This window comes from Camelina sativa, chromosome 18 (genome assembly GCF_000633955.1).
Source record: "Camelina sativa cultivar DH55 chromosome 18, Cs, whole genome shotgun sequence".
Lineage (NCBI taxonomy): Eukaryota > Viridiplantae > Streptophyta > Magnoliopsida > Brassicales > Brassicaceae > Camelina > Camelina sativa.
In genome coordinates, this window is record NC_025702.1 from 11,682,758 (window position 1) to 11,697,571 (window position 14,814).

Sequence of the window (14,814 nt, forward strand, 5' to 3'; positions counted from 1 at the left end):
AGAATTTGTATAGACGAGATATAATTTGTTGACAATGTTTCTGTGCTCATAATAATATAATATAATGTTTAGTAGGGAGTATATATATTCGTTTTATAATATCATTTTTAATTTTCAATAAGAATTTTTAAACTAATATCTAATTTATTTTATTTTATTTTATTTTCTTTGTTGTTTTCGAATAAATTTTGTGAGTAAATATACTGTTTTGAGTGCCAGAGAATCTTCAGAAAACAATTCATTGGTGTTTCCATGTTTCAACACATTTTTCTTTTCTTTTGCAGGAAATTTGGATTTATACAAAAGTATTTTCACAACACTTATAATAAAAAAGAGGGAAAATTATTTTCCAAAAAAAATCTGACTTCAAAGACAGTTGTAGACCTTGATTATAGATTTCTTAACTATTGAGTATTTGAATAATTATTACATGGTTTTATACTGTATATAATACTTGTTTAAAAACAAATCAAATCTGTTGGCATAAAATATATCTATCTCGCCGTTTTTCTTCCTCTGTAGGAAACCAAATAAAGAATAAAGGCATATGGCCCTGATAGAGTAAACTGGCATACTATGCTACGTGTTTAATTGGGACTAGTCGCTCAACCTGAGGAATCGAGAAGTTGTAGTTGATCACTATGTGACATGTGTTGCACCGAAAAGAGAGTGACTAGTGACGATTGAGGATTCGCCAACCTTTCTCTCCGACGATATCTCCAACTTTATGGTTTATCCCATGATTTGGTTTAAAGTTATACTTTTCAGGGTTTATTTACAGAAAGTATCCCTTGAGATTTGGAACGCTCAGAAAATGTTACTCCATATTTAAATATACAGTAGAATTATTTTCAAAAATATGGTGTTCAAAAATTAACTCTTTGTAATTTGTTACATGCATAGTCATTGTTTTGACATCAAATTTCTCAAACAGAAAGAAAAAAGTAACAATGATATATTATAGAGATTATTCACATTTTAGAACATTTTCCAAACATGTACTATTTATAATTGGAAAAATAGTCAAGGTCTCACTTGTGAAATAAAATGTTTGAGAGATAAAATTGTGAGAAGGAAAGAGAAATGAGTGTGTGTGTGAGAGAGAGAGAAATAAGGAAAAATATATTTTTTTTAATTTTGTCATTATACCCATCATATCTATTTATTCAAATATTTTGGTAATATGACTTTTCAAAAAAATAATTAAGATATATAAAAATCGATATTTTTCTTTATAATTTGATATGTATGTTGTTTGAAGATTTTATTTGATAATGTTAAAAAACTCTTTTACAAATTTTGTATCCATATACATTATTAAGTGTACGGATGTTTGTACATCTTATTAAATATACAGATATATGCACATCTTATTAAATGTACCGATGTTTCTATACATTACTAAGTGTACACATTACATCTATACATTTAATAATATGTAGAGACTTTTGTACACTTAATAAGGTGTGCAAATATCTGTACATTTAATAAGGTGTACATACATCCGTACACTTAATAATGTGTACAAACACTTAATAATGTGTATAAACATCTGTACACTTAATAAAGTGTACGGGTACAAAAGATATATATAATATATTTAAAATTATTAAACAAAACACATATCAAATTGTGAAGAAAAAAATGTAGATTTTTTTTGTATTTGAAAAATTCCTAAAAATATTATATTAATAACTATTTAAATAATTATCACAATTTTTCAATCCCACAAATGGGTCCTACATAACTCTCCTATTTTACATACACACTCACACACAAACACTCTCTCACCTATTTTGCCAATTATAAATAGTATTTGTACTAAAACACTAATTAAGTTTCCAAAATGTATTATAATGCTAATATACCCTATAATATATTACATCTATGATAGTTTTAATATATGTTCTCTATCTAATTGCACTCTGAATTTTGGTTTAGTTAGGTGATTAAAAGAAAAAAAAATTAGTGTTATAGTAGTGAACTAATCTAGTTTAAATTAGCAAAGCCTTAAATTACCTTTGAGTGAAATAAAGTTGTTCACTACCATAAGAAGAATATGTTCACTAATTTGGAACGTGTTGTTTTGTTAAATTTAAAATTGCTTTCAAAAAGATGGTTTTTCAAAAAATGAATCTTTTCTTAATATTGTTACATGCATTTTCATTGTTTGGTATATGAGTTTTTCATTATTATTTTTGATTAATTTAACCAATATGATCTTGTAGTTCACATAGATTGAGACTTTTGAAACATTAGTTCTGGCTCATAGGTTCAAGTAAAGGAAGGAGAAGGTGAAAAGAAGAAGCTAATTAAAGAGTCTAAAGATCGAGCATCACAACATCTTCAAAACCAATGAAAAAAAAAAAACTCAAAACCGGATGCGTTTTAACATTAAAACGAAGGCGGTTTCCACGTGGACAACAACTTAACACCTGAGCCTAACACGCGAATACGTCGAGACCCCGACGCGTGTTCTGTCTTCCTCGTAAGCTTCTTATGTTCGAAGTGGAGTTCTCTCTTTCTCTCTCGTCCCTATGTATATAAAGCGGTCCTCACTTTGATCCACTGAGTCGAATGTTGAAAAGATGACTGAAATCTACAGAACAATTTCAACCGGACGTGGAGACGACGTTTCGCCGACTAAATGCCGTGAACGCCGTCGTCGGAGAATTGAGATGCGGAGGCAAGCGGCTGTTTTCGGTGATCCTAGCTCTTCTTCTTCAACGAGTAGGAATCGTGATCGGACGGACATGGATGTTTACTCAAGTTTTGACGTTCCATTAAAGAAACAAGCTCGGAGGACGACGGAGATCGGTGGTCTTCCGGCGGATATCGGAGGTTTTTTCACGTCTCCGGCTCCTTCTTCCCACCATAAATCGGAAACGCCGGTGACGTGGAAGGGAGAAGAAACAGAGGATGAGCCGTTGTACGGTATAGTTTCGGTTATGGGAAGATCTCGTAAGATGGAAGATTCGGTTACTGTTAAACCGAATTTATGTAAACCGGAAATTAACCGGAATAGACCGGTTCATTTCTTCGCTGTCTACGATGGGCATGGCGGTTCTCAGGTAAGCGAAAAGGAAAATAGTATTATATGTACTAGGGGTGTTTTGGTTATTTGATATGAAGAGGCTGATGTGTATGGGCAGGTGTCAACATTGTGCGGCACGACGATGCACACGTTAGTTAAAGAGGAGCTAGAGCAAAAGGAGGAAGGAGAAGAAGGAAGCGAGAACGACGTCGTGGAGAAAGTATGGCGGGGAGTGATGAAGAGGAGTTTCAAGAGGATGGATGAGATGGCAACGAGCACATGCGTGTGTGGGACTAGTGTGCCGTTGTGTAACTGCGATCCTAGGGAGGCTGCGATTTCGGGTTCTACCGCGGTTACCGCGGTTCTGACGCAAGATCATGTCATTGTAGCCAACACTGGTGACTCGCGTGCGGTGTTGTGTCGAAATGGAATGGCTATTCCTCTGAGTAACGATCACAAGGTGGTTTTCTTGTTTTGTAGTACTACTCTGTTTGGAGAATATAGGAGTCTCTGTGTTTAAGTTGTTGAGTTTTATGCAGCCGGATAGACCAGACGAGCGAGCAAGGATCGAAGCAGCTGGTGGTCGAGTTTTAGTAGTCGATGGAGCTAGAGTTGAAGGAATTCTAGCCACGTCAAGGGCCATAGGTATATATTACTCAATTCTTTGATTTTTGGTAGTAGAATGGCTCGAGAGTCTTGCTATATAACATAGAACATAGAACATAGTGTAAGGCTTCAAAAAATAGTGGATAATATAAAACCAAAGGTATTTTGGATTTGGTTTGGTTTGGTTTGGTTCGACTTCGCTGTTGATAAATTTTCATTTCATATTAGTTGATGTTCAAGATTTTGTTTTCTGCAATATATGTAAATTTTACTGTTAATTACTTTATCTTTGGGGGTCAAATGTTAACTATTAATTTTATATCTTCTATGTAAGGTTATATTTTAAAACAAAGTTACTTGGACAAATTTATATTTGTAGCAATCTATAACACAGAAATAATTGAAACCCTTCTACTAAAATAAGAAATGTGTGGCCATTGAAACAAACTTCTCATTATCAAAAAAAGTGAAGTTTATTATATCTTCTTCGTTTCTTCTTCTTTTTTCATTGTTGATCATTTTACCAAATGAAATTTTTTTGGGTTTATATTAGACGAAACAGGAGGTTGACTCAAGTCTTAACTATAAATATTGTGTTGTGTAACGTACAATCAGGGGATAGGTATCTTAAACCAATTGTAGCATGGGAACCGGAAGTGACATTCATGAGAAGGGAATCTGGAGATGAATGCTTAATATTAGCGAGCGACGGGCTTTGGGATGTGCTCTCGAGTCAGCTAGCATGTGACATAGCTAGGTTTTGTCTCCGTGAAGAAGCTGCTTGCTCGGGACTAGATTTGAACAGAACGGCTGAAGAAGACGATGTTGGTGGAGAACAGAATCCTTCAAGGAGTGTGTTGGCTGCAACGTTGCTTTCACGGTTGGCTTTGGGTCGACAAAGCAGTGACAATATAAGTGTGATTGTCATTGATCTCACGAAAAGTTCTTGACAGAAGTGTTTGGGTGGTTGTGGGATTTAATGGTTTATAGACTTATCGCCGAGGAATAAGATGTGGATATAGCGATGAGCCTTGATTAGTTTTAGGGTTTAGCGCTTGTCTCTTGTTTTTGTTATGGATTGGGGTAACTTGCCAATATATTAGCAACGGTGCATGTGAAAAGAAAAGAGAGTGGTTTGGGAATGAGATATAAAGTTATTTGGTATTTTGGACATGGGCTACAAGGTAATTTAGTGGCTTGAGCAATAAAATGGGCTAATGTGTGTTGCTGTGTTTGTGCGACCACAATTTTGAGGTTACTCGAGGTTTACGTAATTAAGTGGTATGTATGTGTGTATTAAATAGGTAAAAAAAATACGTAGTACTTGGTGTGCACACCCCACACCCACCACACACAATTAGTACTTTGGTTTGGTCGTTTTTGTTCATTTGACGCCAGTCACAGACATTGGCGAGAATGTTTTGTTTGGTCTCCTTTTAGTTGCGATTGCCAAGTTGTTTGGTCTTTCAGAAGTACTGAAGTAACTATTATATACGTTGGTTTAACTTCATAAAATGTATGAACTAACATAACGCATTCAATTGATCATTAGAAATGATGTCACATTGGAATTCCGGATTCCTTATGTGCAATCTAAGATTGTAATAGTGTAAACTAGTATCTTTACACTAATTAATCCGGTTGAATCAAGCAGATTTTGACCAACCAAACCAGAATTTACCTGGCGATTTATACTTGGACCAACCACACTATATATAGGGGCTTTTGGACCAAATTGTATTTCAACTTTTATAAAGAATATGTATATATATATATATATATATATTTGTGCAATTATAAAGAATATGTATATACAGAAGAAAGAGAGAACAATTCAAAAACAAAAACAAAAAGTAACTCTCACAGTTCGATGAACACAGTTCGAACAGACTTAAACGAGTAACGCGTTTGGGGTGCTAATTGAAATGCAAGTTCAAGAATCACGAAATGTCTTTGAAGTTAAAAAGCGTAAAGAGATGGAGAATGCTCCAATGAATAATTCCCATAATCTTTTTGTTCTTTTCTTTTTTGGGTCATTATCGTCTCAGTGTTTGTGTTTCACTTTTCTTTAAATCATAATTGTGTTTGTGGGCCTTTTAGCTTCTCCCTACGTCTTGTTTTAGTTTCCAAGATTTGGACCACTAAAGAAGAAGTGAGAATCAAGAATCTTCTTTTTGTAATTTGTTTAAAATTTTACTTAAAAAACAAGAGTAAAACAGATGATAAAATTTAAACTACCAAATCATAAATTCTACTACATTTCTCTCGCTACTTAATCAGGTTTAGTTCTTTTGCCCCCAAATTATTGATGATGTGAAGATTTGGAAAAAAAAATTTACCCTCTAATTCTTATTATTATAAATGGTCTTGGATGCTGAATTTAGTAAGTGCTTTATTGGAATACGTCAACTCTGAAATTAACAACTAAAGTAGTAGAATGTCAAAAGAAAATCTAACTAATCACTTATGTGGTTTAATTAGCTACCGAACATGATATGGTCAAACTAACTCTCATTCAGGCAGATACTCTAAAAGTATATATTCTAGATTGTAAAAACAAACTAATATATACTCTGTAAGATTTGACTATTAATTGCATTTTGATTTTGATTTTTTTTGCACTAAATTATTTTCTGTGGATTTTATTACTTTAGTTCTCAATTCACACTTACCAATTCTTCTTGATATTTTTTTAAATCAATATATAACCAAATGTAGAAAATTTTCCTACTACAAGACATTAGTTGTGTTTCCTGCAAGTAGTTGTGCATAAATGGAAGTCAATAGCTTTGTTGATAAATTCGTGATTCTAGTGGAGTCTTCGGTTAAGCGAGGCAACTCAAGAGATAGAGACTAGAGAGAGTCAAGGGAGTACTGAGTATTGTTTGAAAAAATTTTACATTCAAAAAAAAAAAAACTGTTTAATCTTACTAATAAACTACACTGCCGTATAATTTTATCACATTAATTAATAACTTAAAATAATAAAAATAAACTAAATTTGAAAATATGTTAGTAACAAAAATTATACTATGACCGTTATTTTTTTTCCATCTTTTTTGTTTTGCTTTTTTTTTGACATACTACTATTCTTTTAAATAGTGTTTTGAAAACAATGAATTATTTGTGAAACTTGTGTTCTATTTTATAGAACAGTGTTCTTTATTCAAAAAAAAAAATGCCGACACAAATGTATCACTTTATGAGTTCTCTCTTCCACATGAGTGGTAAATATTTTTTTTTTGTTAATTTGTTAGAATGGTACTCCCTCCGTATTATAAAAAATGATGTTCTAGAATTTTTTTTGTATCATAAAGGATAAATTTTTAGTGTATTTAAGGCATTTTTATTCTTAAAATTAAATATAATTAATTTTTTTTTACTTTTATAACAAATAACTAAATATATACATGCAATTGAATGACAAGTGTGAGAAAAGTATGAATAAATGAATATTAAAAAGAATATAAAACAAAAGTAATTAATAATAATACAACATTTTTTTTTTTAATCTTGGTGAAAATCCTAAAAATCATCTATTATTGATAAAGGGAGTAGTAAATAATTAGATAAGCTAATTAATGTTGTTGTTGCAAATTTTTAATTTAGTTTTTGTTGTACAGTTGGTTGTCTTTGCAAAAACAAAATGTTTATGAAAGAAAATGGTCAATATCTTCGTACAATGACCCTTTGAGGCGTACAAAACAGTCTTCTTTGGAGGTTAAGTGGTGTAAGCTTGTCTCGGGTTTTGTCAAGTGCAATATTGGTTTGTTGTGGTGTAATAGTTCCAGTTTGTTTGGAGGAGCTTGGATAACGCGAGATGAGCATGGACAGGTTCTCTTCTATGCGAGAGATGCATTACCTGCTTTTGAGTCACAGGTTGTAGCGGCTCTGCGATATATCTTATGGTCAACTGAAACTTTCATAATCTTGTAGGTGTCTAAAGTAGAGATTGTCATGGATAATGCTCCGATCATTGAGGCGATTAATAACCCTACATCATGGCCGCGGTTCAGCTTGTTGCTGAGTAATGTGCATACGATGCTATCAAAGTTCTCGTCTTGGAGATGTTATACAGTGGCGAGTTCTGCAAACAAGGTGGCTATAGCGATTGCGAAGAGTGTTACAAGAGACGGTAGACTTCAGTCTTACCTTTCACTTGGAGGGCCTTCTTAGCTTCGGGATCAAGTGAGAGATGAGCCGTTTTAGTTTATTTTGGTTTGTTTTTGGCTTTTTACCTCTTAACCTTGTTACAAACATTTTTTCTAGTTCAATCAGATGAAAAAAACAAAAAAAGAAGGACAAAAATACTAGTGTATTTCTTGATAAAACCCCTGTCCATTCAAAATATCCCATGTAGTTTATTCTCTTCAATTATACGTTCGCCAATAACATAACCACATACAATAACTTAAACCACTAAATTAATGTTGATAAAAATAGTTATGTAATAAAAATATATGTGCTACAGAGTGTCAACTGTCAAACTTTAATTATAGTCTTTGCGTGATGTAATAAAAATATCATTAAATGTAATGGAAAAGTCATTAACTACTCTGTCTTGTGTGACCACAAAACCAAAATTATTTTAGTAACAGCTCATCTTCAAAGTTGTAATCACAACACTTCTCCAAAAAAAAAAAAAAAACATTTTTATTTTCATTTATTCTAATGCCGTCACGAACACTCCCGTCGCCGGCACCGGTGAATTCACCGTTCTCTTCCTCCGTCACACCTTACAATCATAGAACCACCACCACACGCATCATCATCATCTCACCACTTACAGTCGTAGGTTTCTCTCTCTTCATAACTCTCTCCCTCTGTTTCTGCAAATCCAAACGTAAACGCCGATCTCCCGCCGCCGTGACCTCCTCCTCTTCACCGCCGCAGAAACCTCCGTTACAAGAATTCTCTTACTCATCTCTCCGTAAAGCCACCGCCTTTTTCTCGCCGGAGAATCGTCTAGGTCAAGGCGGTTTCGGCTCTGTATTCCGTGGTACTCTGTCTCCTTCCTCCGGTGGTAATGTCGCCGTTAAAGTAATGGACTCAGGTTCACTTCAAGGTGAGAGAGAGTTTCAGAACGAGCTTTTCTTCTCCGGTAAGATTGATTCACCTCATGTGGTTTCCGTAATCGGCTTCTCTCAAGATCGAAGACGACGCCGTTTGATTCTTGTATACGAGCTTATGGACAATGGGAACCTCCAAGACGCTCTGCTTCACCGTAGATCTCCTGAGCTTATGATATGGAAACAAAGGTTTCTTGTTGCGGTTGATATAGCTAAAGGGATTGAACATTTACATGGTTTGACTCCTTCTGTGATTCATGGTGATTTGAAACCTAGTAATGTGTTGTTGGATCGTTTCTTCTCTGCTAAGATATCTGATTTTGGTTTAGCTAGGTTGAAATCAGAACAAGTTGAGGTTGTAGTTGGATCTGAGAGTGATGAAGTTAAGTTAGAAGTAGAGGATTGTGGATCTGTAGTTGAGGAAGTTGAGAGTGTGATTACTAATACTACTGGTTATGATGAGTCTAACTTTGGTTTTACTGATCAGTCTCCGGTTAGTGTTTATAAGGTTCCTCTTTCATCTCCTGAGACGGGACATTTACCTATGACGTCTCCAGAGACTGCTGTGTCTGTTTCTCCGGAAATGGTGGATAAAGTTAGTGTCTTGGAGGTTGGTAATGTTGTTGGGAAGAGTAAAGATTGGTGTTGGAAGCAAGAAGGGAGTGGTGGAAGAGGGAAAGGGAAGGAATATGTGATGCAATGGATTGGTTCTGAGGTGAAGAAAGAGAGGCCGAGTAGTGATTGGATTGCTGAGACGGCTGAAACAGCTGTTAAGGTTGAGAAGAAGAAGAGTAGTAAGAGGTTAGAGTGGTGGCTTTCGTTGGATGAAGAGAAGGAGAAGGAGAAGAAGATGAAGAAGCGGATGGTGAGAGAGTGGTGGAAGGATGAGTACCGGAAAGAACTAGCTAAGAAAATGAAGAGGAAGAAGAAGAAGAAAACTTTGGAATCTGAGTTTTATAGTGATGATATGAGTGGGAGTGTGGATCAAAGGCGGCGTGGGGATGAAGAGTTGTATAGGAAGAAGAGAAGAGGAGGTAGTAGTAGTAACAGTATAGGAAGTAGTATAGATTGGTGGTTAGATGGGCTAAGCGGTGAACAGTGGAAAGCACGGCGTAGAAACAGTCAAGATTCAGTTAAGAGTTGTGGAGTCAGTAGCACGCCGAGCATGAGAGGGACTATGTGCTACGTTGCTCCTGAGTGTTGTGGTAATAACGTAGATGATGTGTCTGAAAAATGTGATGTGTATAGCTACGGAGTTTTGTTGTTAGTCCTGGTGTCAGGGCGGCGTCCGCTGGAAGTAACTGGACCTGCGTCTGAGATCATGCAGCGTGCGAATCTCATGTCGTGGGCGAGGAAGCTGGCGAGAAGAGGTAGACTTGGTGATCTGGTAGATATCAAGTTGCAGTCTTTGGACCAAGAACAAGCCATTTTGTGCATTAAGGTGGCTTTGCAGTGTCTGCAAAGGTCCCCGGTTTCACGACCTTCCATGAAAGAGGTTTTAGAGATGCTTACAGGAACCATGAGCCCACCGGAGTTGCCAACAGAGTTCTCACCATCACCGCAGTCTCGATTCCCGCTCAAGACACGAAGGAAGCAGAATCGATAGAGCAGTTTCTTTGGTGGTAGATGTGTCTGTTGGTTTAGAGTATTTATCGTACAACACTGTTTTTGTTTAGTGATGTTTAGTGTTCGAACAACTTGGCAACTTGATTTGTTCGCACAAACGCTGTTTTTAGCTTGAAAAATCTAATTATAATTAATTGATGTAGTTTAGTGATCTCTCTCATATATTTATGCAATTTGTATAAATGGTAATTGCCATATGCAGCAATATATTGAGATTAATATGAGATTTGGAATATAATATTCCGGTGATTAATCTTACAAATCTATAAAAAAAACCATAATCCTCGTGATTGGGCCAAATCTTTATAATTTCTTGTTAAATGAGTTACATCATATACTTGGTTTGGACGTGCCCTATAACTTGAATACCAATATACACTGGTTTAATTGGGCTTTGTTAAAGGTTATATAATTTCTAATGACTCCAAAGTTCAACAAAACGATTTCGGAGAGAAAAAAGAAGGAAATGATGGTGAAAGCCACTGAAAGGCCTCAAAACTTCATTCTAACAAGTAAACATCACTAGTTTTAAGATCTACAATTTTAAAAAGGATATGAGGAAAAAAAACTTCAATCCATATACTGTAAGTTTTTTTTTTTTTTTTGGACAAATTTCAATCCATATAAGTATAATTGTATTTTTGTTAAGATTTTAGTTATGATTTAAAGTTTTAAACTAGCTGACAATTACCAATACCATCTATAAATTTTTTAAAAATAAATATAGCGATGTTGTGCTGGTAAAAAAACGTATACCGATGTAGTTAGTAGTGCTGGTAAAAACGTTTCTGTCCAGAAATTTTATCAACCACACAAAAAAATCACAAAGAAAATTATTGCCCTTAAAGAAAAATTCACTATCACACTTTTGTTATTACCCAAAGTTACCTTTTTCTTTTTCTCAAATGTTTTTGATGTTGTAATTTTGTTTCTTTTTGTCCGCAAAAAATCGTTCTCGTGGATCACTAAGTACAAACTCAACACTCTATACGTTGATTTTGTGTTCTCGGCTAACGTGTCTGTGAATCGTACCAAATAGGCAAAAAAACCAACCATCATATTAGCCGAAGATTTTTAAACTACCGATCAGTGAACTGAGAAAAGTTACTACACATTCACCGATGATATTAGTATACAGAAAATATTGATGCTTGTCCGACAAATATTGTTGACATATCATTGTTGATTATCCATTGTTTTGTGTATATACTACTGTATAACTTTTTGTTAAAAGGTTAAATCCATTAGTTAAAATGGATCGAGACAATGTTTGAACAACTTCAAAGAACATTTGAACCAAATGGATTATTTGGTCGGTAAAATTAATCTTTGTTTTCTGGTAGTAAGACTGAAGGATTTTTCTCAAAATGAATGGTAATAAAAATATAATAAGCATAGAATTATCTCCAAATAAAAAGAACTTATTATATAATATTATTAATTATAGAAGAAGAGGTGATATACGAAGAAGACAGTGTCATCACCGCGTGCGTACCCTAATAACAAATGTGTATATTAAAAAACTCTTTATCTGATACGTCTAACCAACGTATCTTCTTCTCAATTTAATAATGTTATCAAAGAAAAAGTCATTTATTTAATTATGTTGCTCAAGCATCTAAGACTGCAATAATTCTCAACTTTACAACAAAGCCCTGAGCTGTTCTTCTAAAGACTAAGATCAAACCCCAGATCACAAAATCCGCAGAAGATCAGATCTCACTGTCTCACCAGATGAGTAGAATCTTCTAAAGGAATTTATATACTTATATTATAATTTTAAGAAGACCACAACAGCTTTTACATGGACGATTGTCGGGACAAGAGAAGAAGACGGTGTACGAAGCTGACGTGTAGTAAAGATAACAACAACGACATGGAGAAGATGATGCACAGAGAAACTGAGAGACAAAGGAGACAAGAAATGGCTACCCTTTATGCCTCTCTTCGTTCTCTTCTCCCTCTTCACTTCATCAAGGTCTCACTCTCACTATCCCCAACTCCTTAAAAAAACCCTAATCTTCATCAAGATCTACTTAATATTTGTCTTTTGATTTGGTCTTTCTTGTAAAAAAATGAAAAAAGGGATCATAGCAAGTGTTTTGACTTTGTGCTATTAGTTAACTCTAAAAGATTCCTAATTAGATCTATTACTTTCTTGGTTTGTTGATATTGTTTGTTGGTGGGATCTTTTATACTCTCTCTAGGGTAAGCGTTCGACTTCAGATCAAGTCAACGAAGCGGTGAACTACATTAAGTATCTACAGAGGAAGACCGAGGAGCTGAGTTTGAGGAGAGATGAGCTTATGTTATTGTCAAGAGGAAGCTTTGTGGGTTCTAGTAATGATGATTCTAAAGAGGAGATGGAGATGATGAGTAGAAAGAATCATGTGGTGGTTCGTCAATGTTTGGTGGGTGTGGAAATCGTGTTTAGTAGTGGCTGCCGCAGTGGCCAACCGCGGTTTTCGAATGTTCTTCAAGTGCTGAGTGAAAATGGTCTCTACCTTCTAAACTCCTTCTCTTCTATTGTTGATGATAGGTTGATTTACACCATACAGGCCGAGGTAAACCTATCCTAACCTCCTACTCTTAGTTACTTATATTGTGTTGATACAGACATCGATTTGTTGCAAACNTTTTTTTTTTTTTTTTTTTTTTTTTTTTTGTTTAAAAACTTTCATTAAATTTATTTTACAAAATGGAAATCATATTTTTCCATGATTCTTTAGATATTTTTGGTTTTCGTATTTTTATTTTATAAAAAATAATTGGCGCATTTCGTTTTAAGATACACACAGTTAATATATAACAATGTCTATTTAAATGCAAATGTTAATAGAAGTGAGGTCATAGCTAGTAATCGTGAAAATGTTAAAACACTAGTCTGTACTCTGTATATATATATATCGAAATTTGAATCCATCAGATACTAGACATCAATAGAAACCATATATATTCTTTCTATCTTGAGCTTCAAACATTTGAAAAGAAGAAACTATTACTACTAGCTACGTTCATATATATTTGCTTCAAGAAATTGTTTTCACATGTGGTATCATCAAAAGCCCTCATGCATTTAGCTATATAATATCACCTCAGGGTATACTGAAGTTTGAATACCATTATATGTCTAGAGGTTAGAGTGTTAATTTCAAGGTATTTCTATACCAGGTATTGGCACGGAATATCCAATTATAATAGAATGATCAAATCTTTATTTTGTTTGGTTTTGAGAGTATATATTATATTGAAAATTTCTTTTGTTCCGCAGGTCAACGATATAACTTTGGTTGACTTAGCAGCACTTGAAAGCAGATTAATCAGAATGAAGTAAATGGTTGTGAGTAGGTTTCTCTTCAACTTGTCAAACAAACGACATATGTTAAGTACGTAGTTTATTCGCACTTATGTTGTAGTGAATTGTTGTGTTGTGTTCACACATCTTATGTATGTATTTCTATTCCATCAGAATGAGGTTGGTTTAGTTTTTTATTGATTGAAAAAAAAATTCATAAGCTGAGTTAGTACTTATTGTTTACATGGTACAAGCCTATAATTCAATTTTATCTTTTGAATTTATTAAATAAGTTCAAAATTACCAAAAAAAGAAAAAAAAAAAATTGTTGATAGTGTCGAAATGTTTAATAACGGTGTTGTTCGAAGTTGATAGCATTTGTCATCAAAAAAAAAAAAAAAGTTGGTAGCATTCTGCTGATATTGATATAAAATACCAACGAAAATTTACAAAGTACCAATACTGTATATATACATGTAAGAGCATGTTTATATGGAAATCAGTTTAGGGTGTTCTTAGAGTACAAAATATTGTGAAAATAATGTAAGATCAGTAGTTAAGAACTTTTGTTAAAAAGTTAGTCATTGGGAGAACATGTTTAAGATCTTAATATTTAATAATATAATATTCTTATAGAAATTTAAGAATGTTTAATAAATACATAGATTAATGTTTAATAAAAATTTTAAGAATGTTTAATACTATTTAATAATATAATGTTTATTAATATTCTTAAACATATTACAATTATAAAAATTTATAAAATAACATTTTAATTGCAAACTTATAAAACTTTTACTAAAATTCAAAATACAATGCCATATTTTTATGAAACAAAAAAAAACATTGTAAATAAAATTTTAAAAAAAAACAAACAAACATATTACTTAATTAATTAAACAAGACAAACATTTTATTTAATTAATACATAGATTAATGTCCAAATTTATTCCATATATTTTCAACCAATCCGAAAGAGACACGTCACACAAGATCAGGCCCAAGAACAGTTCTAGAATAAGATCAGTGAGCCTGATCTTAAGTCCACTATTCAATTATTTTCATTTTTAAAATGCCTAAGAACACCCCATGTGTTCTCCCTATAAACATGGCCTAATGATATACTAAAGGCCTAGCTCATTGAGCTGCATATTGGTGCTCAGAATCTATTTACCAAAAGAAAT

General features: G+C 33.7%; 3 protein-coding genes across 3 annotated transcripts; all 3 read left to right on the forward strand.

Annotated features, from left to right (window-relative positions):
• Window positions 2,527-4,898, forward strand: LOC104761178 (probable protein phosphatase 2C 75). Its single transcript, XM_010484217.2, has 4 exons — window positions 2,527-3,071; window positions 3,153-3,494; window positions 3,574-3,679; window positions 4,256-4,898. Exons 1-4 carry the CDS (start codon window positions 2,589-2,591, stop codon window positions 4,588-4,590), a joined length of 1,266 nt encoding a protein of 421 aa, XP_010482519.1. The 5' UTR covers window positions 2,527-2,588; the 3' UTR covers window positions 4,591-4,898.
• Window positions 8,226-10,490, forward strand: LOC104761179 (receptor-like serine/threonine-protein kinase At4g25390). Its single transcript, XM_010484218.2, has one exon. It carries the CDS (start codon window positions 8,312-8,314, stop codon window positions 10,313-10,315), a length of 2,004 nt encoding a protein of 667 aa, XP_010482520.1. The 5' UTR covers window positions 8,226-8,311; the 3' UTR covers window positions 10,316-10,490.
• Window positions 11,953-13,879, forward strand: LOC104761180 (transcription factor bHLH36-like). The gene is made up of 3 exons (XM_010484219.1): window positions 11,953-12,313; window positions 12,543-12,899; window positions 13,607-13,879. The coding sequence occupies exons 1-3, from the start codon at window positions 12,140-12,142 to the stop codon at window positions 13,667-13,669; spliced, it is 594 nt and encodes a 197-aa protein (XP_010482521.1). The 5' UTR covers window positions 11,953-12,139; the 3' UTR covers window positions 13,670-13,879.